At 45.9% G+C, this 23255-nt stretch overlaps 2 protein-coding genes and 1 long non-coding RNA gene across 5 annotated transcripts; 1 reads left to right on the forward strand and 2 right to left on the reverse strand.

Moving 5' to 3' along the window:
• The first annotated feature begins 4572 nt into the window (after window positions 1-4572).
• On the forward strand, window positions 4573-7599 carry LOC127295037 (cation/H(+) antiporter 2-like). Its single transcript, XM_051324947.2, has 2 exons — window positions 4573-5016; window positions 5096-7599. Exons 1-2 carry the CDS (start codon window positions 4846-4848, stop codon window positions 7478-7480), a joined length of 2556 nt encoding a protein of 851 aa, XP_051180907.1. The 5' UTR covers window positions 4573-4845; the 3' UTR covers window positions 7481-7599.
• A 3613-nt stretch (window positions 7600-11212) lies between these two features.
• On the reverse strand, window positions 11213-11900 carry LOC127295041 (embryogenesis-like protein). The gene has a single exon (XM_051324952.2). It carries the CDS (start codon window positions 11842-11844, stop codon window positions 11428-11430), a length of 417 nt encoding a protein of 138 aa, XP_051180912.1. The 5' UTR covers window positions 11845-11900; the 3' UTR covers window positions 11213-11427.
• A 2897-nt stretch (window positions 11901-14797) lies between these two features.
• On the reverse strand, window positions 14798-17317 carry LOC127295045 (uncharacterized). 3 transcript variants are annotated; one of them, XR_007847434.2, is made up of 5 exons: window positions 16800-17317; window positions 16624-16712; window positions 16290-16515; window positions 15760-15915; window positions 14798-15614 (listed from the first exon to the last, which is right to left on the reverse strand). It is a non-coding gene; the product is annotated as an uncharacterized lncRNA (long non-coding RNA). The 3 variants fall into 3 exon arrangements; XR_007847444.2 differs by lacking the exon at window positions 15760-15915 and having other exon boundaries at window positions 16796-17314; XR_007847429.2 differs by lacking the exon at window positions 15760-15915 and having other exon boundaries at window positions 16800-17313.
• Window positions 17318-23255: the final 5938 nt, after the last annotated feature.

Genomic DNA, 23255 nt, shown 5'->3' on the forward strand with positions numbered 1-23255 from the left:
CTCTGCTCTTGGAGGCCCAACACTGTCTACAGGAATAGAAGCGTGCGTAGACATCAATGATATTGGTGAAATCTCTCCTGATAGAACTATAGATCGGGGCCTCCTCCACCACTCCTCAAAGTTTGGGCAAGATTGGTTGGGTAGGTGGGGAGATCCTGAAGGTTTGAGCTCAGCAACAATGGAGGAGAGAGAAGGAGAAGAGATAAAATCGAGCTGGGGAAGAAGGGGCCCTTTTATAGGCTCCTCCAAATCCAACCGTTATGTGCAGATCCCGCACAACCGGTACTACCGCTTGGGCGAGCGGTAGTACCGCTCTGGGTTTGAAATCTGCCCAAAAATTCACCACGTGGGCTCGAAGCGGTAGTACCGCTGACGGTACCACCATGGCTTCTGCGAGCCCCGGACTCCATCCGGTACCTTGGCAGTACCGGAGCGGTAGTGTCGTAACTCGACTGACGGTACCAAAGCGGCACCATGTCGGAACTACCGCTTGGGAGCGGTACTTCTGCTCGTGGTACCGCTGAGGTACCACACTTCACTCTGTGGGCCTTTCTGCGTGCAATTCCCAGAGTGGTACCTCAGGCCGGTACCAATAGGGTAGCGGTACTACCGCTAATGGTACCGGTAGTACCGGTCAGGCAGATTCTGCATCTCCTCTTTCCCTCTCGAACCACCTCACCTCGCGATACACACACAAAACCAGAAAACCTATAAACTACGCTTGAGTCTTCTAATCACGATGTGTTCAGCGAGGGCACCGTGCACCTGCAAATCTATCAAAGACAATCTATGCAAACGGTTAAATACATTCAAGTATTGTTATCAAACACACAAAACACGAGGTATAGACCTTGCTCTTTCACTAGCCGCCAGGGCCGACATATGGGAGGGAGGGGGCGGCAGCTATCTCCCAGGTGTCCCCACCTCTCCTCCTTTGCCCCCTATATAACCCCCCAAGGGTGCCCCTCATTAATCTAGGTTGAGTTCTCTCTCCCTCCCCTCTTCTCTCCCTCATGTTTGTTCCCGAGTTTGGAACGTGCGCATGATTGGAGCCTTCTCATCTGACTGCACGCCGTTGTGCTGTTTGAGACACCGGTCCGAATCATCTTCTTCCACTGCGTCGCTGGACCGGCACCCGGAGGATGTCTATACACCGTACGTGTGTAGAAGTGCGGAGGCGCGATAATTGGAGCGCTTCATCATTGGACTTCTTCTCGACCCCGAGGTCGGTGTCGATGTACAACTTCATCGACAAACATCCATTGTGAACGTTAGGCTTTTCGATCTTCAAAGGTATGAACACCGATCTCCTCCGTTAATTTGCATCTCCATAGAATAGATCTTGGCTATGTATATCCGTCGTAGGAATTTTTTGTTTTCTGCATACAATGCAACCATTTCTTATGAGATCCATCTGAACCTCATGAAGCCTTTCATGTAAGGCAAGGGGTGCTTATTTCAATTTTAAGAGAAGAAACGTATTGACCTCCTCTATTCACACTAATGGGAAAAGGTTTATAGCCGCAAATGCACTCGTGATGCAAAAGCGAAGGTCCATCGTGGGAACCCGTACCACTGACAGACAAAAACAAAACCGTCACCAGTACGTCGTTTTCTGGTCTCCGCATCATCTACCGTAACGCTCAAAATAAAAATACGTCGTTGGTTGTTGCTTCTCGGTCCAACCTGGGGGCCTAAAAAAACGGTGACAATTAACTATTTGTGGGTATCACGGGTTAACCCGAAAGCAGGGATAAGCAAACAAATCGGTACATCGGCGTTTGTATTAGAAAAGTGGTGTCGTCCTTGTTCTTTTTTTTGACAACCACAGTTAAGAAAACGTCAATGGTTATGATCAGCAAATATCGAGCTCTGGCTCGACCCTATTTCGCACTGATATTTGTAATAGTTGTGACGTTTATCTTTTCCAAATGTCGTTGCTTTGTGGCGGTAGGCTCTGCAGGGTGAATAGGACGGTTGACGATCATTGCCACCGATCTAGACGTCGATGCGGAAGAACCACTTCTGCCACTTCGATTCGGACGGGAGGTGCCATTCGATTGAGACTTATAACTACCTGGTGTCCTCGGGACGGAATGTGCATCCACACACAGTATCATATCAACTGCTCGATCGATTCAAGAATCCAGAACGATCTCTCGATTCTCCCATAGATAGCCCGACCATGGTGTGGTGGCCGAACATGACCGCTCTCCTCGATGATCTAATCAAGAAGATCGGCGACATCTTCCTACCCATGGATGACCTTGACTACTACGGTGTCTTCCGGGCAGTCTGCGGTGGGGCTGACGCTTGCGCACTGAAAGTGCATGTGACCCCCATGTGTGGTTTTGATAATTAATGACAATCTCTATGGACTAATATTTGCATTGAGTTTTACTTATAGGTTATGTCCATAGGCAATGCTTGTACCATATGTTGACTTCAAGGTTGCAATAATAAGAATTAGAAAATGGTCTAGGATGACCAATGTGTTACTAAAGGCTTAATCCGAAGAATGATCATGAGAGAGTTAAGCATATGGCAAGTGTGTCTTGAAGAATAAGATGGAGTGGTAGCTCATATATACCTTCAATAAGTGTGGTTTTTTTACATGCACATGTTAGTACATGTCCTATCATGTCCACACATTGGATTTGGGATCCGCACGCACATGTTTCCTTTTCCTATCGTTATATTGCCATACAAATTCTGAATCACCAATAAATTGTTCTTGATGATTCATATGTTAAGATTATTAAATTTTCATTATTTTGCCAGAATTCTTTATCAAGTTTCAAAACCAATTCACTGCAATGTTTCAAGATTCACGAAAGATACATCCAAGATACATACAACTTTCATACAAATTTAAACTTAAATCCGAAATATTCACAGTGCAAACATTTGAAGATGCGGTAAGTAAATTTCTCAGAGTTCCTTATCAAGTACCAAAAGAAAGCACTTTTTGTCAACTGTATCGACATATTCACGTATGATATATGCAAGTGTCATAGAAAGTTAACAAAAATCGCGAAATAGTCGCACCACAAACATTTCTGGATCCGGTTTAAAACTTGCAAGAAACATGGAACAAACTTAACAAATCAGAAACCCAACAGATAAGAGTTTCCTCCCACAGTGTTCCACGGATCTCAAAGCAAATAGACTGATCGAACGGCAATGAGTGTACATGTACCCACATGTACATGTACATCTCCTTTTCCAATAAAAGTATACCACTAAAAAATATAACATCTAAAGTTTTAATGATACATACCTTTTATTACATTGGTTACCTTAAAACGTGCAAGGTGTATAAATCAGAACGGAGAGAGTATTGTATTTGGTTTAATTAGACTAGTAATTAATTAGAAAAGACCATGTTACCCTTTTAAGTTTGGACACGTCTAGCAAGCGGCTGCATGCTCGTTAGTTATTCTGAGCGGTCAACCAAAATGGAAAGTGCTCACACGGAAAGATGTGTACAACTGTCAAAAAAGTAGGCTAGTTGATATCACTTTATTATTTAAAAAAAGCTGTAACTTTTAAATCATGCGGCGAAATTACAATCCGTTTTCACTTTTAGAATCCAAACGACGAGAGCTTCGAAACTAGACAACATTTTCATATGTTTCGACGCAATTTTTTAACAAGCAACTTTGATGCACGACAAAGCAACTTTGTTGTGCGGGAAAACAATTTTGGTATGCAGCAAAGCAACTTTGGTGTCCAACAAAAACACTTGATTTACAATGATGGTAGGCTTCACAACAGCTGCAGCAACAACTCCTAATGTTACTCTACATGACACTAAAATTGCTCGGCCGAGTACCAAAGTTGCTCGCAGGACACTAAAAAGTGCTCGCTCGGGCGCCAAAGTTGCCCTGCATGGTTCAAAAACCGCGTCGCCGGGCACCAAAGTTGCTATGCAGGGCACTTAAGTTGCTTTGTCACACATTGAAATTGCTCCCATGGATACCAAAATTATTGTCGAGCACCAAAGTTGTGCCTTCGTGTACAAAAAAATGTACATGTTCGTTGCACACCAAAGTTGCTTTGTCGCACATCAAAGTTGGTTTGCTGCACAATAAAGTTGCTCAGCCGCGCATCAAAGTTGCTTGTTAAAAAAATTCGTCGAAACATATGAAAATGTGGTCTAGTTTCGAAGCTCTCGTCATGGGGATTTTAGTAGTGAAAACAAATTGTAATTTGGTCGCACGGTTTAAAAGTTATAGTTTTTTTAAAAATGACACATGATACCAGCTAGCTTACCATTTTATTGACAACTGGACTGCCTGGACGTCCATCAGACACGCGCCCGCCCGTAAGATTTCAGGTTTAAGTTTTGGGAGGCATGCCTCATGTCTAGTCTTCAGTGGTTCTGCAACAAGTAAACATATTTTTTTTGCGAATGAACAAGTAAACATCTATGTTAGGTCCCTAAAAATAAAACGGCATCTATATTTAACTTCCCCGCTTCTAAATTACTGGTGATCATCCATTGACTGTGCACGACGAAACCAACTACGGATTGGCTGCCAATAAATGGTATGTATATATTTGGGGTGCACAAATTCTTTTGTCGAGGCTAGGCATAAACTCCGGTAGAAAACAAAACAAACAAATACTTGTTGGAGAGGGTGTTGCTAGTTGCAAACTTGCAACAGCTCAATTAGATCTGTTCATGCATTCTAGTTCATCGGTCACGTCTCCCGACAATTTAAGACAAGAGGAACCACACCCAAACCGTAGCTAGCTAGCTCATGAACACCATATATAGCAAGCTAGCTCAACGGCGGAGGCCTGTCTGGCCGGCCGGCGACCGAAGAGACCATCTCGGATATGGCGGAGGACGACGAGGCCAAGTGCTCCGCCGACGTGGCCGAGGGGTCCTACTTCATGGCCGGCGTGCTGGCCATCCTCGGCCTCATGGCCTCCGTCCTCGTCCTCTCTGGCCTCTTCCATTCCGTGCTTCGTCGCGTGGGCCAGCCAAGCATCATCTCGCACATCCTGGTACGAATCTTGGTATGTCTGAGAATCAATTCGCAATTGGGATTCGCCCTGATATGATACTGCGTGCGCATGCATGCAGGCCGGCGTGGTGGTCGGCCCGACGGTGCTCGGTCGCATGGTCGACCTCCGGCAGCTGGGTATGAAGGACGCCGGCCGGGCGCTGGGCGACGCCATCTACTACCTCCGCGTCGTCTTCATGTTCTTCATCGGGCTGGAGATGGACCTGCGCTACCTCCGACGACACTTGCGTGCCTCCATCATCGTTGCCTTCGGCGGCTCCGCGCTCTGCCTCGTCCTGGCCACCATCTCTGGCCCCTTCTTCTACGGCCTTCTCCACCCAGGGCAGCGCACCTTCCAGCCCGAAAGCCTCTACGCCTCCACCGCCCTCTTCATGCTCGTCCTCACCAGCACCGCCTCGCCCGTCCTCATCCGCATCGTCACGGAGCTCAAGATCACCGGCTCGGAGACCGGCCAGCTCGCCATCGGCACCGCCTTCGCCAACGACATCGCCAGCCTCGCCGCTATTAGCATGATGGTGGTCAGCCCAACCACCTACGACAAGGACGGCAAGCCCTTGCCACCGCCCAACCGGCTAGTCGCGCTGCCGGTGGTGAAGGTGATCATGTTCCTGTGGATGGCGCTCAACGTGTGGGTCTCCGTGCGCATTATGGTATGGATGACCAGGCTTGTCAACAAGACCAAGCAAGGGAAGCAGTACATCAGCAAGTACGAGCTGTTCGCCATGCTCGTGCTCATCGTCGGCCTCTCGCAGCACGTCCAGCTATTCGGCTACAGTGCCTCCATGACCGCCTTCATCATCGGCCTCACCACGCCGCGGGAAGGCCCCACGGCGCGCACGCTTATCGACCGCCTCGCCTACCCCGTGCACAGCATCATCATGCCCCTCTGCTTCAGTACCATCGGCGCGAGGCTCGACTTTGCCAAGATCAACTGCTTCACCCCCACCCAGTTCCTCTTCGTCGTCACCTACACCACGCTGCTCAGCACGATCGGGAGGGTGGTCGGCACGGTTGTAGCCGGGCGGATGATCGGCATCCCGGCGAGGGAGACGCTCGTGCTCGGCTTCCTGCTCAATGTCAAGGGCTACGCCGACATCCTCGCCATCAACCTGGGTGACTCGACCGGGATCTGGAACGGCGCGGCGCAGGGCGTGCTTCTCCTGTCCTCCATCATCACCACCTTCATGGCCGGCCCAGCGTCGGCCGCCATCGTCCGCCAGCAGCGCCGCGCATTCCAGTACCGCTCCCACTGCCTCCAGCACCTCAAGCTTGACCAGGAGCTCCGCGTTCTCGTCTGCGTCCACGGCGCCGGGAGCGTCCACTCCATGCTCACCCTCGCCGAGCTTTCCAAGGGCGCCACGCCTGTCGCCATATACCTCCTCCACCTCATCGAGCTAATGAGCTCGCGCAAGTACGCCATCACGCACTTCTACCACACCGGCGACGGAGCTGACGAAGAGGACGATGACAGTGGCCGATGGGGCTACGCGCCGGTGATCGACCAGGTGGTGGCCGCCGTCAACGGCTTCACGAACGGCACCTTCATTCCAGTCCGGCAGATGACGGCCATCTCCAGCCTCGAGACCATGGACGCCGACGTATGCAACGGCGCGGAGGACGCACGCGCGTCGCTCGTCGTCGTGCCATTCCACAAGGAGCAGCGCTACGACGGGCGCATGGTGTGCCGCCACGACAACCGCCGAGAGCTCAACCAACGGATCCTGCAGAGAGCGCCATGCACCGTCGGGGTCCTCGTCGAGCGCCGCCTCGGTACCATTGCGGAGAGGCAGTCCACGGCCACAGAGGGCGGTCCCAGCAGGTCGGCAGCTGATGACCCCGCAGGCGAAACGCACAACGTGGTGGCTGTGTTTCTCGGTGGGCCGGACGACAGGGAGGCGGTGGCGTACGCGACTCGGCTGGCGGCTCATCCGTCGGTGAGCGTGATGGTGACGAGGTTCCTTCCAGCGGGAGCGAGCTTGCACAGCAGCACGGAGGTGCCGTCGACGACGCTGATGTCTCCCAGGCGAGGTGGTGATGATCACCTAGTGGCCGTGGTGGTGGGCGAGAAGGAAGAGGAGGCCATGGCGGACGAGGAGTTCATGGCGGACTTCTACGCGAGGTTCGTGGCACCGGGGCATGTGTCTTACACGGAGAGGTACGTGAGCAACGGGCCGGAGTTGGTGGAGTCTCTGTGCTCCATGGCCGGGATGTACTCGCTGTTCGTCGTGGGCAAGGGTGCTGACGGTGGCAGCGCGGCCGTCACCCAGATGACGAGCGGCATGGGAGGCTTGTACGAGGAGTGCCCGGAGCTAGGACACGTGGGGGACCTCCTGTCCTCGGACGACTTGTCCGGCTGCTGCGCCTCGGTGCTAGTGCTTCGGCAGCACAACGTGCGCCACAGGATGAAACAAGATCCCAATGGTGTCGACCATGGCCTCAGATGAGAATGCCAACAATACTGTAAAGTTAGTCTTATAACATAGATAGTCTTACTCCCTCCATAATATACTTGTATCTAGATAAAGTTGAGACACATATTTTTAGATGGAGGAAGTACTAACAATTGAAACAAATAATCTCACCACCACACGCAGGCCTTTGCAAATTAAGACTAGACTCGATGAGGTTCATCAAATCATCACAGGTGTGCCGTGGCTTTTCTCCAAGACTAAGATGCTTCTTCATGCTGCCCTCCTAGGTATCCTCACATCGACCAAGAGAGTCGCCACCTCTCTCCGGATGAGCAAGATCTTCGAACTTGCCTAAAGAAGAGGGTCACTAGCCTCGCTATCATCGAGCGTACGAGAACAAAGCAAAGTGACAGAATAGCCAATATTAAGGAGGGTGATGCCAACACTAAATTTTACATTTAAGGGTGAACGCTAGGAGAAGAAAAACCATATACATCGCCTAAAGCACAATGGTTGGTGGGTAACCGGGCATGAGCATAAAGACAAAAGCATCCATGATCACTTGAGAGCCTAAATTTGGGCAATGTGGCCATTTAAGGGATCAAAGATCCTTTCACAGAGGAGGAAGTGCTTAAGGCATCAATCAAATGCCTTCCGACAAGATCTAAAAAAAGCCTTCCCACAAAGCCCCTGGCCCCGGCGGCTTCACCGGTGTCTTTTTCAAGAAACATTGGGGAATCATAATAGACGATGTCATGAGAGCCATCCTTCAATTTAACAATCTCCTAATTGCTCATCTCCAATGGCTTAAGTCGACCAACATTGTGCTTTTATCTAAAAAGGAGGGGGCGAGGAGGTCTCCGACTATAGGCCCATTAGCTTGATCCACAACATTGCAAAAATCATTGCCAAGATGATAGCCCTCCAGCTTGAACCGCTCATGAACGATCTTATTTCCAATGCTCAAAGCGTGTTCATAAAGAAGAGAAGTATCCATGACTATTTCATGTATGTTGGCAACCTTGCAAGAAGACTACATAAAAGCAACATACCAACAGTCCTTTTCAAGCTTGACATTCACCAGGCTTTCGAAGACTACACAAAAGCAACATACCAACGCTCATTTTCAAGCTTGACATTCACCAGGCTTTCGACTCCATTAGACGGGAGTTCATTATTGAGCTCTTCAAGAGGCATGGATTCCCACTCGAGATTGGATCACCGCTTTGTTTTGCACCTCCTCGTCGAGGGTCCTTCTCAACGGGGTCGCCGGCTTGCCTATCAAGCATGGAAGGGGTCTTAGGTAAGGAGACCCACTTTCCCCGCTCCTCTTCGTCCTCGCCATTGACCCCCTCCAAGGCATCCTTGAGTTGGCCGCTCAACATGGGCTCTTGCAAAAGATTAGAGGGAGGGGCACCAGTGTTAGGACTTCGCTTTATGTGCACAACACGGTTGTTTTGTGGTCCCTAACAAAGAGGATATCCGCAACCTTGCTTCTATTCTTCCAACCTTCAGAGAGGTCACCAGTCTTCATACAAATTTCCAAAAAAAAAACGTATGGTGGGTGCCTATTAGGTGACATTGACCTTGATGGGCTGCTTAGTGGGTTGCCCGTGACCCATCCCTCCTTCCTTATGATGTATCTTGGATTACCTCTTTCAGTTTGGCATCTTAAGAGGGTGGATTTTCAACCTCTTGAAGACAAGATGGCCGGGAAGCTTGTCACTTAGGATGGGAAGAACATTAAAGCAGTCGGGCACGGGCCCCTTGTCAAGTCCGTCCTCACCTCTCAGGAGATATTCCACCTCATTCCTTCCAATGTTCCGTTGGGTTGCCTTGCTTCTATGAACAAGATCAAGCGTGCATATTTACCAAGAAGGTTACCAAGGGCAAGTGCAAGCTAAATTAGGAAGCGGTTTGTAGGCCTACTCATCTTGGAGGGTTGGGGATCCTCCACCTTGAGAAATTTGCAAGGGAGCTTTGTTTGAGATGGCCTTATTTTCAATGGTGGGATCCCAATAAGCTTTAGGTGGGCATGGGTAACCATTGCAATGAGATGGACATGCACCTTTTTTTAATGCCATAACTACAATCTCAATTGGCGATGGTAAAATAGCACCTTTTGGGGACTTACCTTGGCTCAATGGGATGAGGACCAAAGATAATGCCCATCTTATCTATGAAGCATCAACGAGGAAGCAATGGAATGTAAAGCAAGCTTTGCTCAACAATGCTTGGATATCAAAAATCAAGATGGATACTAACTTGACTATCCCTCACATTCATCACCACCAGACCGTCGCCGGAAGGCCCTGTCATGAGATGTGGCAAGGCGTAGGCAACCGATGGCTCGTCCAGCATAGCCCAACTGTCATGAGATGTGGCAAGGCGTAGGCAACCGATGGCTCGTCCAGCATAGCCCAGAGGAACCGGAGGCTACGGCAAAGGGCCTAGATGATGGCAACGCTGAAATTACATGCTGCTCTATTTCATAATTGGTGGTAATATTACCTTGCCTTATCACTGTTTCGCTATCCAAATTACGAATGTGGGATCAGATGTCTTCTGTTGGAATAGTATAGTCCAGTTGCTTTATGTTTGAGTAAATCCAGTCCTTGCATCCTAACTGGCAGGCAAAAAAACCACATTGACCGTCATGAAGCTGCCGCCGCCTTCGTCATTCATCACCACTTCGCAGCTCCCCTCCTAGCCATGCCGCGCCACAGTGAAGGTGCAGTGCTTGCATATCATTCTTGGCATGCTTGACAGCTTGGTGTTCAGCAATATTCCAAGGTTGGCTTCCAAAGTGTCGATAGTAACATTTACATGGGTAGGAACTAAGAAGGGAGATGAGGGGAGAAAGATCAGGATACTTCAAGTGGAAAACCTAAGCTGCCTCTGTACTCAGAGTGGCAAATCCTCAACTACCTTCTTCTGAACTTTTGAGGAACAAACAGCAGTCAAATTCAACATCCATGTCCAAGCAATAATTAAGTCTGAGGTTAGTGTAAAATTCACGTGTTCCAATGCTGCAATACACGGGCCCTGATTACTTGCAAGTTGCAACACTAAAAATTTGTCTCAATGCACATATCAAAGTGCAGCAAATCAATTATTATCACGAAGCAAGCTCACAAGGGCAGCTCAGGTGAAATATTCTATAAAACAGAAACATGAGGATGTCATATGTGTATAGATTATAGAATAGTTTGATTCATTCTTGGACCACCATCAATGTCAATTATAGAGACATGTCTATTATATCAGATATCAGAAGCCATGGGAAGCTGCCAATTTTCCTAAGCATTAGTGCAGATAGCAAATCGTAGTTGCAGCATAAATCTACCTTATCTATCATAGCAGCAGTCCATAGTTCTCTTCAAGATTAATTCATCTGCCAGGACACACCTTGAACTGAAATGAACATGTGTAACTAATACTTGCTCAATTGTTTTCAATGTGACATTAGGTACTCATTGCACAAAGAAGTGCAATAGTAAGTATATAATATCAAGAAAATCATGCAAATGTACCCAATCTACTTACTCAATTGTTTTCAATGGATGTTATAAGAAGTATAATATCAAGCAAATCATGCAAAATGACACCATCCATTTTAACTGTTGACCTCAATTTTAATCTCAGTACTAGCACGAGAACATACTACAGGTTTAGCCCCTCCAATTTGATTCTGCAACTACATCAATCGATTTTTCTTCCTGAACTGAAGACAAAGCTCAATTTTGCCGATAAAAATTGTATGCAGACAATTTGAAGGATCACGGTTCAAATTAGCTCCAGATCTTCCATTACAATAACATACTGGAACAGCTTGTTGGTTAAGTTTATTCCTCAATCAGAGTATCCAACAATTATGAAAGAAGCATCTATGCTGCTAACCCAAACCTCGCCCAGATTTGATCCCAAAAAACAAACCTCTGTCCTCGATGCCCTCATCAAGGAGCGGCCTGGAGCAGCCGCTACTCCTCAAGCTGCTTGAGCTCGGCCTTCAACTGCTCCATCTTGAGCCCCATGGACCGGCGGAGCTTGTCGGCGTCGGCGGGCGGGACCCGGGCGAGCAGCGCGTCGAAGGCGCCGAGGGCCTCGCCGGCGGCGTCACGCGCGCAGGCGGCCTCCTCGTTGAAGTAGACGGTCTCCTTGCTGTCCATGGCGGACTCGATCTCCTCCCGCGCCTCGGCGAACTTGCGGTTCACCTCGTCCACGTCCTTGCCGTAGTCCGTCGAGAAGGCGCGGCGGTATCCAGGGAGGAGAGCGCGCCCCAGCGAGAGCGGCAGTGGAGCGGGTGTCGCATTCGTTAGGGTTTGTGGAGCGGCGGCGGCGGCGGGGCGGAGGAGAGAGGCGGCGGCCCGGAGGAGGACGCGAGGGTTTCGGTGCATCCTCGCTTGCGGGGGTTGTTTCGCTTCCTCCTTCTGAGACTTGCAGTGAGGGAGTTTTCATTCTTCAACATCTTGTTACTCATATGTCCCTTGTATTTTGATAAATTATACTGTATTTAATTGACACTAGCAAATAGAGGCACGGCGGCACGCCGCGCCGGGTTTTTTGATATTGTGCATACTGCGCCGGGCTTTTGATATTGTGTATGCTGTGTGGGATTTTTTGCTATCAGTGTGTTTATGTTGCTATTTTTGGGAGTGTCTTTTTTTTTAGGTAGAGACATGGTGTTTAGGAATTTGTTTAGGTGTTGGACTTTAGTATAGTTTAGTTGAAATCTGAGCTAAAGTGTTGAGATTTCTGGATGATAGGGACTATCCTGGATGTTAAATTTTAGGTTCATTATCATGCGGGCTGGTATTCTTTTTGAATTACTATGAAAATGGGTATTTGTAGGAAATCTGGAGCTTTATGTTGGGCGATAAAGTCTGAGAATATGTTGTTAGTTTGAAAGTAGGTCCATGGTGTTGGTCTTTGTAGTATTTTTGTTGCAGTACATAGATTAGGTGTGTTTTTTATTTGATGGACTGGTTACTTGTATAAAATAGTGGTGTTGCATGGTTTGGTGGTAAGTGTGTGATGTGTATGTTTCTATGGTGGATGGACATCAGTTGTGTGTTGTCCTGTGTGAGGTGGAGTTGTAGTGATGGCCTGTGTTTGGTAGCGGTTTAGATGGTAGTGAGAGTTCTTGGTTGGTTCTGCCCATAGCTCCATACGTCGGTGTGCGCTGTTGGTGGGATTAGGGGGGTGGATTGGGACTCTAATTTATGGAGCTACTGCTGTCAAACTGGAATACTGAATTTTAATACTTTAACAGGATTTGCAAATACATAAAATGCGTAGATACACTTCAGCAAAAGTTGTTGATAGTGTGCCTTCAGAAGTACGTATTTTAAAAAAAGTCCCACGTGGAACCTATAAAATAACAGCTGCTTGTAGTAATAAATGGTGGCCCGTGCTGTATTGTATGGACAGTGGTGTTCTTTTGGTTGTTTTTGGCACATCGAGTGCTTTCATTCAGGTGTGATCACGTGGGTGGTTTGTCCTTTGTTCACAGCTGGTTTGGTAGGCCCTAGGCTGAAGCAGTGTGTAACTGCGTTGTTACAGGGAGTAGGGTGTGTAGGTTCTGTTATTTGAGGTCGGCTGATTGTGGTGGATGGGTAGCAGTGTTAATGTGCTGGCAGGACAATGTTTGAGTAATTAATTTAGGATTATATTTTATGTTGTGTTGAAGTAGTGAAGGCATAGAAACGTAGAGAGTAGGTGATTCATTGAATCTAAGTTGGTTAGAGATGGTAGAAGCGTGGTACCAGTTGGTGTAGAATAAAATTGAAAACTATTACTCGGTTTATTTGCTAGTGGTGTAGCTGTTTCCCTGTTTGTTTTTCGAGTTGTTTGTTGTTTTATTTTTTAGGTTATATATTAGAGGTTGAAAATTGGCAGGTATTTTTTGAAAGATGTGAGAATAATTCTGGTCATAACAGGAGATGGGATTCTTGTTTTAGTTGTTCTGTTGTGCTACAGGTGTAAGAAAAGTTGATGTGTGATAGTATACACATAGGCTAAGATTTATATGGATCTATGAGAAAGCAGAATGTGTGTTCATGGGCTGATGTGTTGTTGTTGTTTTCTTCTGTGTGGTTTGCAGTCTGGACAGGATTGGCGTCAGTGGCTGGTGGTGTTTGTTGTTGGCAAGATGAACTGAGTTGTAGCGACGATAGAGAGGAGGAAATATGTATGTAAGTTCTATGACAGCTGATTTGAAACGTAGTTGAAAGATTATTGTGTTGTGAAGAGAGAAGGAACATGCATGGTAGCTAGCTGTTAAAATTACGGAGATGAAATAGACAAAATGGAGCACCCATGTAGTACTGACATGTTTGCTTTAAACGAAATGAAGATTACCGGTTAATCAGAGACTATTTTTATTGCAGAAAAAACTGGAACGTGAGGTTTCTTTTTTTGGCAGTTTTTGGTGTACATGTTCATGAAAAAATATAAGGTGATGTGGTTTTAAAATTTTATTTTTCGTTTGTGAAGGGGTGGATATTTCGTATAGTACGTAAGTATATGTTACTAGATGGACAGCGCGCTTCGCCGCGCCGCCTGCCTCACGTTCGCATATGTGATGAAAGATCGATACAGAACGGGGTGATGGGGCAGCGTGCGTGTTTTTTATGCCATCGTGGTGGTGTATTAGGTTTGGATTGTAGAAGAATATACCACACACTTTGTCTCGCATGTTACGGCGCTTCACCAGTCACCACACCCCTGAATGAAAATTTTGTTGTTCAAATAGCCTTTTGTCATTTTCAGTACCAGACAAAGAGCTGCTAAAAATATCTCTTTTTTTAATAAATAGCTTTATTACATAAAAGGTTTAAGACTACACCCGGCCTACAGTATCTCATGTGTTGCTTGACGAAATTAACACCAAACTAATATTTGTGGTAAAATTAAAGGTCAATATGTTTCACGGACGGATAAGCATAAATATCTTACACATACAATCTTGCCATCCCTAACAGATATCTCGCAAAAAACTGCAACATGGGAACAACAGACTGAACACTATCCGCGTCTATCCCTAAGTAACACCCTAGCGGCACTCTGCTAGAATGTTACTTGTCTTTTTCTGCGGAAAATCGTGGTTATCCTAAAAAATTATAGATGAACCAAGATAAACTGCAAAAGGAATACCAACAAAACGTTGGAAAATGAAGAACCCAAACACATGATAGGGGTATATCAAACCAAGGATGGGGCGTGCATAGATATAAACCAAGACTAACAGCTGCTTCAGGGACAATGGTTGGGTCGCACCTGTTTCAGATCTGACCAGTGAGAAGCTCAGAATACATTAACAGGCATGCATATGAAATTTGTATGACCTGCTAATCAAGAAGATTACTGACATTTAAGTTCCCACAAAAAAGTTGTGACTAAAGTTCATTTAGAGCATGTACTAACAACTTCAAGAACTCACATGCAAATAAACACCTAATATTAGTTCACCACTCAATTGTATTGGGCAAAAAAAAAAGAATTACTTAATTTGTGTAATGGGAGCTGATAATACATAGTATATAGCTGCGCCAGTTAATTTGGATCAGAGAAAGTATTTTATTTTTCTTTCTATTTCTAATTAGTAATTCTAGGCAGCCTCCCTCTAACTATTTGTAGACAGTTGGACTGACGCTGCGCCTTTTCTTGCCACGCCCTGGTGGGGTGGCTGGTAAGTCAACGATGCTGCATAGAGCTGATCCGCCTGTTGTTTGGGGAATGATTCTCAACTTTGACCGTCTTGTGTGTGCTCTCCCATGCACACTCCACAGCGGCAAACTCGGTGGGCATGTGGTCGCCATGGCAGAACCTTGGGACGGCTGATGTCTAGGAGTTGACACCATCCGACAGTATCCCTATGCCGATATAACCCTCGAAGGGCCATTGCTATGGCGGATGGTATGGATGGAATTGATGGGCAACTGAAGGACGGCGCAAATGTGCTGAAGGATAATCAGCCTGTATGATCGACCTGCAAGAGATGGTGATTAGATGCAGTCAACAACTATTGTTGAACCAAGGCGAATTCCTGCTGCTGCACTTGATGTCCACATGAATTCGGGTTTACATTCTTCAAAGGAGTCCATGTTCTACTGATCTTGTCACTTTTTTTTAGCAGCCATGGCCATGCAATAGCAGATTTCGGAACCTGAAACAAACCAGGATAGTTCTAAGGTATTGCTACATTGTCGCTAATCAATCATGCAATTTTGATAGGTGAACAAAAGTAGTAAACCATTCATGTTGTAAGTGAGAGCTTGAAGTATACACAGTAATTTTGATAGGCACTTCACCTTTGACAAATGTTTCAAATTCAGTCATGCAATTTTCTCACATGTTGCCAAGCTAAATGTGTTGCACAGAACCTCAGTAGAATCCTAAGTTCTTTCTTTCCAAATCGTGTGTATGCCCAAACTTGATGGCAGGTCTAGGAACCATGAATACATGGCCTGTATTTGTCATAGAAAATTTCAGACACACGAGGAGCATCAGCCAAGGGGCTAGTAAAGCAGAAATGCATCACTCTTTGCTATGCAGGATGACAACAGTAGTAACTGAACTGTTAGATAAGCTAGACGAAGAGATCATAGGCTAAGCAAATTATTCACTCAAACTAAATTTCTATTCCTAACCCAAGATGTGTAAACAAAACATGCAGAGTCATCATAATCACGCATGGTCAGCTAAATCTAAACAAAATAGGTTAAGACTAAAACGGTTTCGGGTAAGGAGATTTAGCACAACAATTTCAGGCAGAAAAGACAATCAAGGTTGAAATTACTCAAATTAGCGAGGGTATAAACTGCAGTATCCATGAGTTTACCCCTGCCACGAAGAAGACCGTGTGTCGGGCGCGATCAGCAACATGATCAGAGGCACGGGATCCATCCTGTAGAGGTGAATGTCGCCGGTCTGGAACTTCGTCGTGACGTGAATAAGCTGTGTTAGCACATGCCCCGACCGTGCATTCTTGTTGCTTGATGAGCCCTGGTCCTCTACACCATTTGCCTCTGCCGGTGCATGCCTAGATGCAACGGCACAAGTTCGTCCTGCACAAGTGAAGAGTATTAGATGCATTTAGCCGGAGGTTCGCACATTTCACAAACCGAAATATTTACAAAAAGTGCAGGTGGGAGCTCAGTCTCCAGTGGCCCTACATGAACAACAACTTATGAAGTAGGTGCTGCTGAGGCGTTTGTGTGTGTTGGCAACAGAAGAACCACCATCTTAGAACAAAAAAGAGAACCTATAAATTGCAACCAAGTTTTAGACAGAGCAATCAATCTGAGTAATCGAAGGGAAAAACAAAAAGTGGAAAATCCCGCAAACCTACAGTGAAGAGGAAGAGCAGTAACCAGCAACCCACCACCAGCACCGCCCGGATTCAACCCCCCCAACTGTGAAGCATGCCGAAGAAACGGATCCCGACGCTGCCGCCTCCGAGAGCAGTATGCCGACTCCACAACAACAATCGATTAGAACACGGCCATTTCTTATATAGGTACAAAGAACAAAGAGCAGCACACATATAGACCATCAACGCAGAGCCATCCGAAAAAGAAAGAGGAAAAAATCAAGAAGAATGAAGGTGCCTCGGGTAAACCAGCAGGCCACTCCGGCCAAACGAATAGGCGAAGAAATCCCGCCAAAGAAACAGCCCCTCCAGACCCAGATCGCCGATGAAGAGAGAGCAGCGGCCAGATTGGAGAGCAAAGCCGCCGCAGCCGGCAAGACCAGCCAGCGGAGGGAGAGGATCTGCCGGATCCGAGAGGAGACCTAGCGGCAGCCAGAGAAGAAACTCCACCAGGAATCGAGAACGCGGTCGACCAGACCCCCCAACCCCACACCGACGGAAAGATAGAGCAGGCCCAAACAGACACACGTCCACCATGCAGCAGCGGGCCAGACCCGAACTGCAGCCCTCACACCGACAATGGGCCCCAGAGCACCGTCCAAACGCTGAGGATGCTGGGATCGCAACGGCCTTATACCTTTTTTAAGAATTAGAGTGCAGAGTATTGGATAATTAATTGTCTGAATTGTTCTACATAAAACAGTAGCTATTTATAATTGATCAGACGGGTTCATTATAAGTGAGTTGAAATAGGGCTTTGTTTTTTTAATTTATTATTTGGTGTTGGATAATAAAAAAAGTTGCACAAGGAAGAAGAAATAATGGCTAGTGTATGTGATAGAAAGGGCACATAGTTTGTTTTATTCAGAGTGAAAAAGTTTGTGGAGAAAGATACATTGAGGGGTATTACAATGGCATGTGCAATGAATTTGCACTATTATTTTGGAGAGGGAACTAAGCAAGCAGAAAAATATAACTCATGTTGCAACGAAGTTGCTGCTACTCTTGGGCGGTGGTCTTCGTTAGCACAGATACTTGTAGCTCTGGGCAGCGGAAGGCCTCATCATGCGAAATCTGTGTTAAGTCGGTGATGTGGTCTGGGATAACCTTGATTCGGATGGTAGCTGGTATTCTGCTCCTTCGGGAACACCATGCTGAACACTCGTAGTGGGTAATAGTTTTTCCAACACCTGTGGAGCTGTCGCCTGTTGCAGTGAAATGTTCATCGACGTATGCAAATGGGCTCATGGTGTACTCAATGACCGGTGGAGTGTTGAGATTGCATGGTATTCCTCCAATTTTGAGGTGAATTTTTTCAGAAATTGTCTCTGTAGTAGAGCCATATGATGGTGTCCACTGTGTTAAGTACATGCCACCTCGGTTTATCCAGTACCGTAGATGAGCCTCCAGAAGAGCGTAAAGAGAGGTTCCTCTTTGTGGCTGGTCGAAGTATACAAGGTATGTGCTTTCTTTTAGTAGCTTGATTCGGTATCGATGTTGCATGTACATGCGGAGGTAGTCACATAAGTTGCCCATAACTGAGAAGTGGTTGTCTGGCTCAGCGTATATGACAACTGCTTGGGAATATTTTTCGATGGCAGCTACATCGTGGAGGTTTGGAGATATGTAGCAGTGGTGAAGGTAGACGATGTGTGATGTGTTTGTTGTTGGTGCGCTGTTGTATTCATATGTTTCTGTTATGCCGTGTAGGTACTCTGATTTGTCGATGTAAACTGTAAATGTGTCTAAGAGCAAAGAAGATGTTGAATTTTGGCTGGCTGATCTTACTTGGGCTGGTGTTTTGATTGTAATATTGTCTGGTATGTGTAAGAGTCGCTGTGCACGCACCAGACATTTGAATCCAGATGGATCCTGGTGTGTTCTTGTTTCGAAGCCAATATACTCTAGTGCGGAATATGGGGCTAGCAGTTGTTCTGCAATTGCTGGTGTCCACATGTGTAGCCGCATCTGTCGGAGGGTAATGTAGACCCGTTGGTCCACATTGCATGTGCTAAAGTGAACCAAAGAGTCGCTTCGGATAAATTGGTATGGGCAACCATGGAAGTTTAGTATTGTGTTTTCTCTCGCTAGGTCTATGGCTCGGAGGGCTTCTCTGTGGTGCGCGAAGGAAACCATTATTCCTTCGTTTGTGCTTGTGTGCACCTGCATGGCTTTGCGGATGTCGAGTTTTTCTGCTAGCTGTGCTATAACATCGGCAACGGGTAAAGTTTGGAGCGAAGAGAGTGGTCTAATTATGTATGCACAGTGTAGTGGTGCGCATTGTCTCGAGTTTTGCTGGATGTTGCTGAAGAAAATATCTTTGACTCGTGGTCGTGATGCCATGGTACCTGCGCAATTTTGTGTATGGAGAAAATGTTATGGTAAGAACAAAACGGGAAAATGTGTTCATGACAGGTAGTTCTTGTGAGGGCAGACCTTTGGATGACCGACAGCTCCCTCTTGTGTTTTTTTGTGGGTTGATGTGTGTAGAGGCAGTGGTGAAGTGTGTTTTGTGACCTAGATTGCATGGGCTTTTATACGTGGATATCTGATTGCTGTGGGTGAAGCATGACTGACGCGTGTCACCATTTTTTTTGTGACGTGTAGTAGAGTTGTTATCGTTTGAAGGTTACATAAGGCTGGAGAGTTGTTGTTTATTGAGGTGTGTGCCTGTTGCTGCTGTGGCAGTGCGTATGGTATGCATGTAGTCTGCAGAGCTGGTGTTTTTGTTGCCATATAACCCATGATGCTGTATCGATGCTATTGTGTATGCGCTGTGGCCTGGAATTGTGAGCACCTATTTGTTTAGAGTAGCTAGTGGAGTGTAGTATGTATATGGTGTCAGCTGCAGCCTGATCTTTTCTGGCGCGCATGTAATGCTGCATCGGTAGGTTGTGTGGTCACATGATTTGCCTATGTTTGTATTTTACTGTTTTTGTTTTTGTGCACCTGATGAATGCTATCCTTTGTAGGACTGAAATTGTTGTGTGTCTGTTTGTGCACCAAGTGTGTTCTTCGATGCATGTGACTTGTTATTTTTGTGAGGTCATTTTGTAATGGCTGATGACCTTGGATGCTCTTTGCTTATGGGTGTGTGTGCCACTTTGGTTGATGTTATCTGGTGGTACTACTTTGTATGAGCTAGTGTTGGGTGGGCAGTGAGTGTTTAATTTTGTGGTGCTGCATGGAGAGGTGATTTTTTTTTTTGATCAGTGAAATGAGTAAGTTTGAAAGGTTTGTGTGAAAGAGAGGTGCTTTCGTTGAGAAGAAAGATTTTTTTAGCACATATTTTTCTTGGAGGCTCCATTTTATTTGTAGTGGAAGGAAAGGTGGATTGTTAAATTCGTACTGTTGAACGGTACCATTCTTTGGGTGTAATAGATGTAAATTTTTATGAGGCAGAGGTGCTCATTCGTGTGTAGCACACGTCGAATCGCATGCATGCTGCCAGTTGGCGCATAGGAGGTGCCTAGGGTTGTGGAACGCCTTGCTGTATCACCTGTGGGTAGTCAGTGCCTCTATTTATTTGGTGTGGTGTCTTCTGTGTTTTCATCAGTGAGTGTAGCGAGCTGTGGAGTCTCCTCTTTTTTGGGTTGAAGAGAGAATGGCTGGTCGTGCTGTGGAGTTTCTAGTGCCTCCTCCTTTCATAGATGGTAATATTGTTCAGTTTTGGGTGAGGGGAGGAAATGTTTCATTGGAGAATGCTACTCGTGTTTTTTTGGAGGACTATTTTGATGACCGTCGGGTGGTTTCTATCAAGAAGGGTGCTGATGGTGTCTCTGTATTTGGGCGTCTCTGGAATCGCAGACATGCGTTTGATCTGCATGGTAGTGTTGCTTGGGTCGATAACACTGTTGTATGTTGTGCGAAGGTGGATCCAAGCTTATTGTATGATGCTCGTGCATCTGTGTTTGTTCCAGTTATTCAGTTTATTCGGTAATGTTGGGAAGCCACTTGTTAGCATGGTTGTTTGATTTGGTTTTTTTCTATCGTATGTTTTCCCTCTTGCTTTAGCTGTTTGTTTTATTGTCCTGCTGAATGTTTCATGTTCATCTGGTGGGTTGGTCAGTGTTGTAAGGGGTGCATTGTATATGGAATAAAATGGAAATATGTTGTTTTTTTCGCAGGAGTGTGAAACAGATAATTTTTGTGTATAAGTAAATGTAAGTGGTTGAGTAGAAGAAGTATTATTTGTGTTTTTTGTTGAAACCCATGATTAAAATCTATTTTTCTGTACCACCGAGTCTCATCCGATACTATGGAGCTGTTGGATTTATTGATTTATGGCAATAGGTTATCGTGTGGTTTGTTAGGAATTATAGATGTCAAACTCAAGGTTTTTGGCGAATGATGATAAATTAAGGCACTTATATTATTCTGATGTTGTTTCTTCGATTGTAATTACATGCCCAAATTGTACAGATGAAGTACCAATAGTTTGGACGAAGAAACATAAAATCGTGAATAATCTTACAGAAGTTTACATTGTCTGGTGGGTTTGTTCCGATGAACAGTTTGTGGCAAGTGGGTTTTCATGCGTTTTATCCTTGAGATGAGTAATTGCGCACATGTAAGGGCACAGCATGTGCTGTGCGTCATGTTGGATAGCCAGGGCTTACCAGTACTCAATTTTCTGTGTATTGTAAAAAGAACTGTGTTTTCTGTGCTGTATGCTCTGAACAGCCAAAAAGAAGTAAGATCGGAATGAGGGCACCCAAACTGGGTGTTTTATTCATAACATGGGAATTAAGAAAAGTACATAGGTGAAACGTAGACAGATACATTAAAACGTGGGAGTAAGAAATAAGAAATGCTAGTTCATTTGCAGACCGACACCTATTTCTATTTGCCTAAGAAATACGTGGTCCGATACGCTCATCGATGATGGATCACAGAAAGTTAATGGTAGTAGTTTTGCTTGGATGCGCCGAGGAATTTTGCGCGGGTCTCGACACCACACAGAGCACTTGTAGGAGGAAATAGTATTTCCAACGTTGTTTTCTGGCTGAACAATAGCGTGCCCGTGTTTTTTGACCATGCAAAAAGGGTTGAGCAGTTGTTGTACGACAGATGGAGTAAACAGGTTGCAAGGTAGCCCTGTTACACGGACATTAGCTGTGGTTGATATAGCACTTCCTGTCGAGCCGTATGAAGGTGTCCAAGGTTGTAGGGTAATGGCACCAGCTTCGATCTCGCGGCTAAGAAAAGTGCCAAGCATGTTTAATAGGGAAGAAGAATCCGATTCTCGAGAAAGGGAAAGGAGGAACCCTTGGTTATACATTTTCTGCACCTTGATACGGATGAAAGATATGTGTACGAATCGGGCATATATGTTTTCAATTTTTGCGAGTGGGGATCCTTGACGGGGAAACAACATGATGGAATTTGATAAAGCTTGCATGAGAGATTTATCTAGGAGACAGTAAGGAATGTAACTTTCTAAAATTTGGTTGGAGTGGTCTGAAGCTGGTACATCATAGCTTGCATCATTGTGTTCATAGCTGTATTCCTCAGTAATTAAAGTAACTGTGTAGGAACTCAAGAAAATTGGAGGCTCATGATTAGTGGAAGGTGGAACATCGGCAGTTGGCTCTTCAACCCAGATAATTATCTGTGTTGGGAAGGGTATGTCTCGTTGGGAACGAACATAGCATGTGAAGAAAGTTTCGTCTTCAATCGAATCTGTTTGAGATGGTATATGATCTAAGACACAAAACTGGCATAGGATCTGTTCTACGACGGGGTGTGATCGCAGATGCAAAGGTAGCATCTGCATTGTGAGGATGGCACGTCTGTCAGAAAGTGTTGTGTAGAGATGGTAAATTCTATGGTCAAGCTGGAAATCATATGGAATTCCATCAACATACACATTTCTCTGTTCGTTGGCGGTTCTGATGGCTAGCATAGCTGATTGGTGATTTTCGAAAGAGACAATGATTTTATCCTCAGTGGATGGATGGACATTGACATGTGACATAGGACTAAACCTATCTTTGACAGCATCGACAACCATAGAAATGGATCGACGATCAAATGGGGGAAGTGGCTCAAGAACAAAGCAGCAGTGTAGAGGTGCACATAACCTAGTTGAATGTTGGACATCACCAAGGAAAACGGTAGCTGTGGCAAGTCGTGTTGATCCCATCGGATATTCTTTGAGTTGTAGCTATGGATGTGCAAAAGCAAGAGAATAGTTGGAAGTGTTGATGATGGAGTTTTTGGTGGATGATACTATAGGAGGCTAGAGCAGTGAAAATGATCGGTTGGTGTACATAGGCTGGGTAGAATGAAACTGGTTGTAGGTGTGTTTATATAGCTGGATACGTGAAGGTGGTGGATTGAGGAGAAGCTGACTGTTTTACCATATGGTTGTAGGAGAGGTGACACCTGTGTATAGTAGTAAACATTGTGGATTATGTCCATGTGCTGGTACAA

The sequence above is a fragment of the Lolium perenne genome, chromosome 1 (genome assembly GCF_019359855.2).
Source record: "Lolium perenne isolate Kyuss_39 chromosome 1, Kyuss_2.0, whole genome shotgun sequence".
Lineage (NCBI taxonomy): Eukaryota > Viridiplantae > Streptophyta > Magnoliopsida > Poales > Poaceae > Lolium > Lolium perenne.

Coding starts and splice junctions, on each gene's coding strand:
- LOC127295037 (XM_051324947.2), top strand. CDS start 4,846: ATGGCGGAGGACGACGAGGCCAAGTGCTCCGCCGACGTGGCCGAGGGG. Junction 5,017..5,095: donor GCATCATCTCGCACATCCTG/GTACGAATCTTG, acceptor GCATGCATGCAG/GCCGGCGTGGTGGTCGGCCC.
- LOC127295041 (XM_051324952.2), bottom strand. CDS start 11,844: ATGCACCGAAACCCTCGCGTCCTCCTCCGGGCCGCCGCCTCTCTCCTC.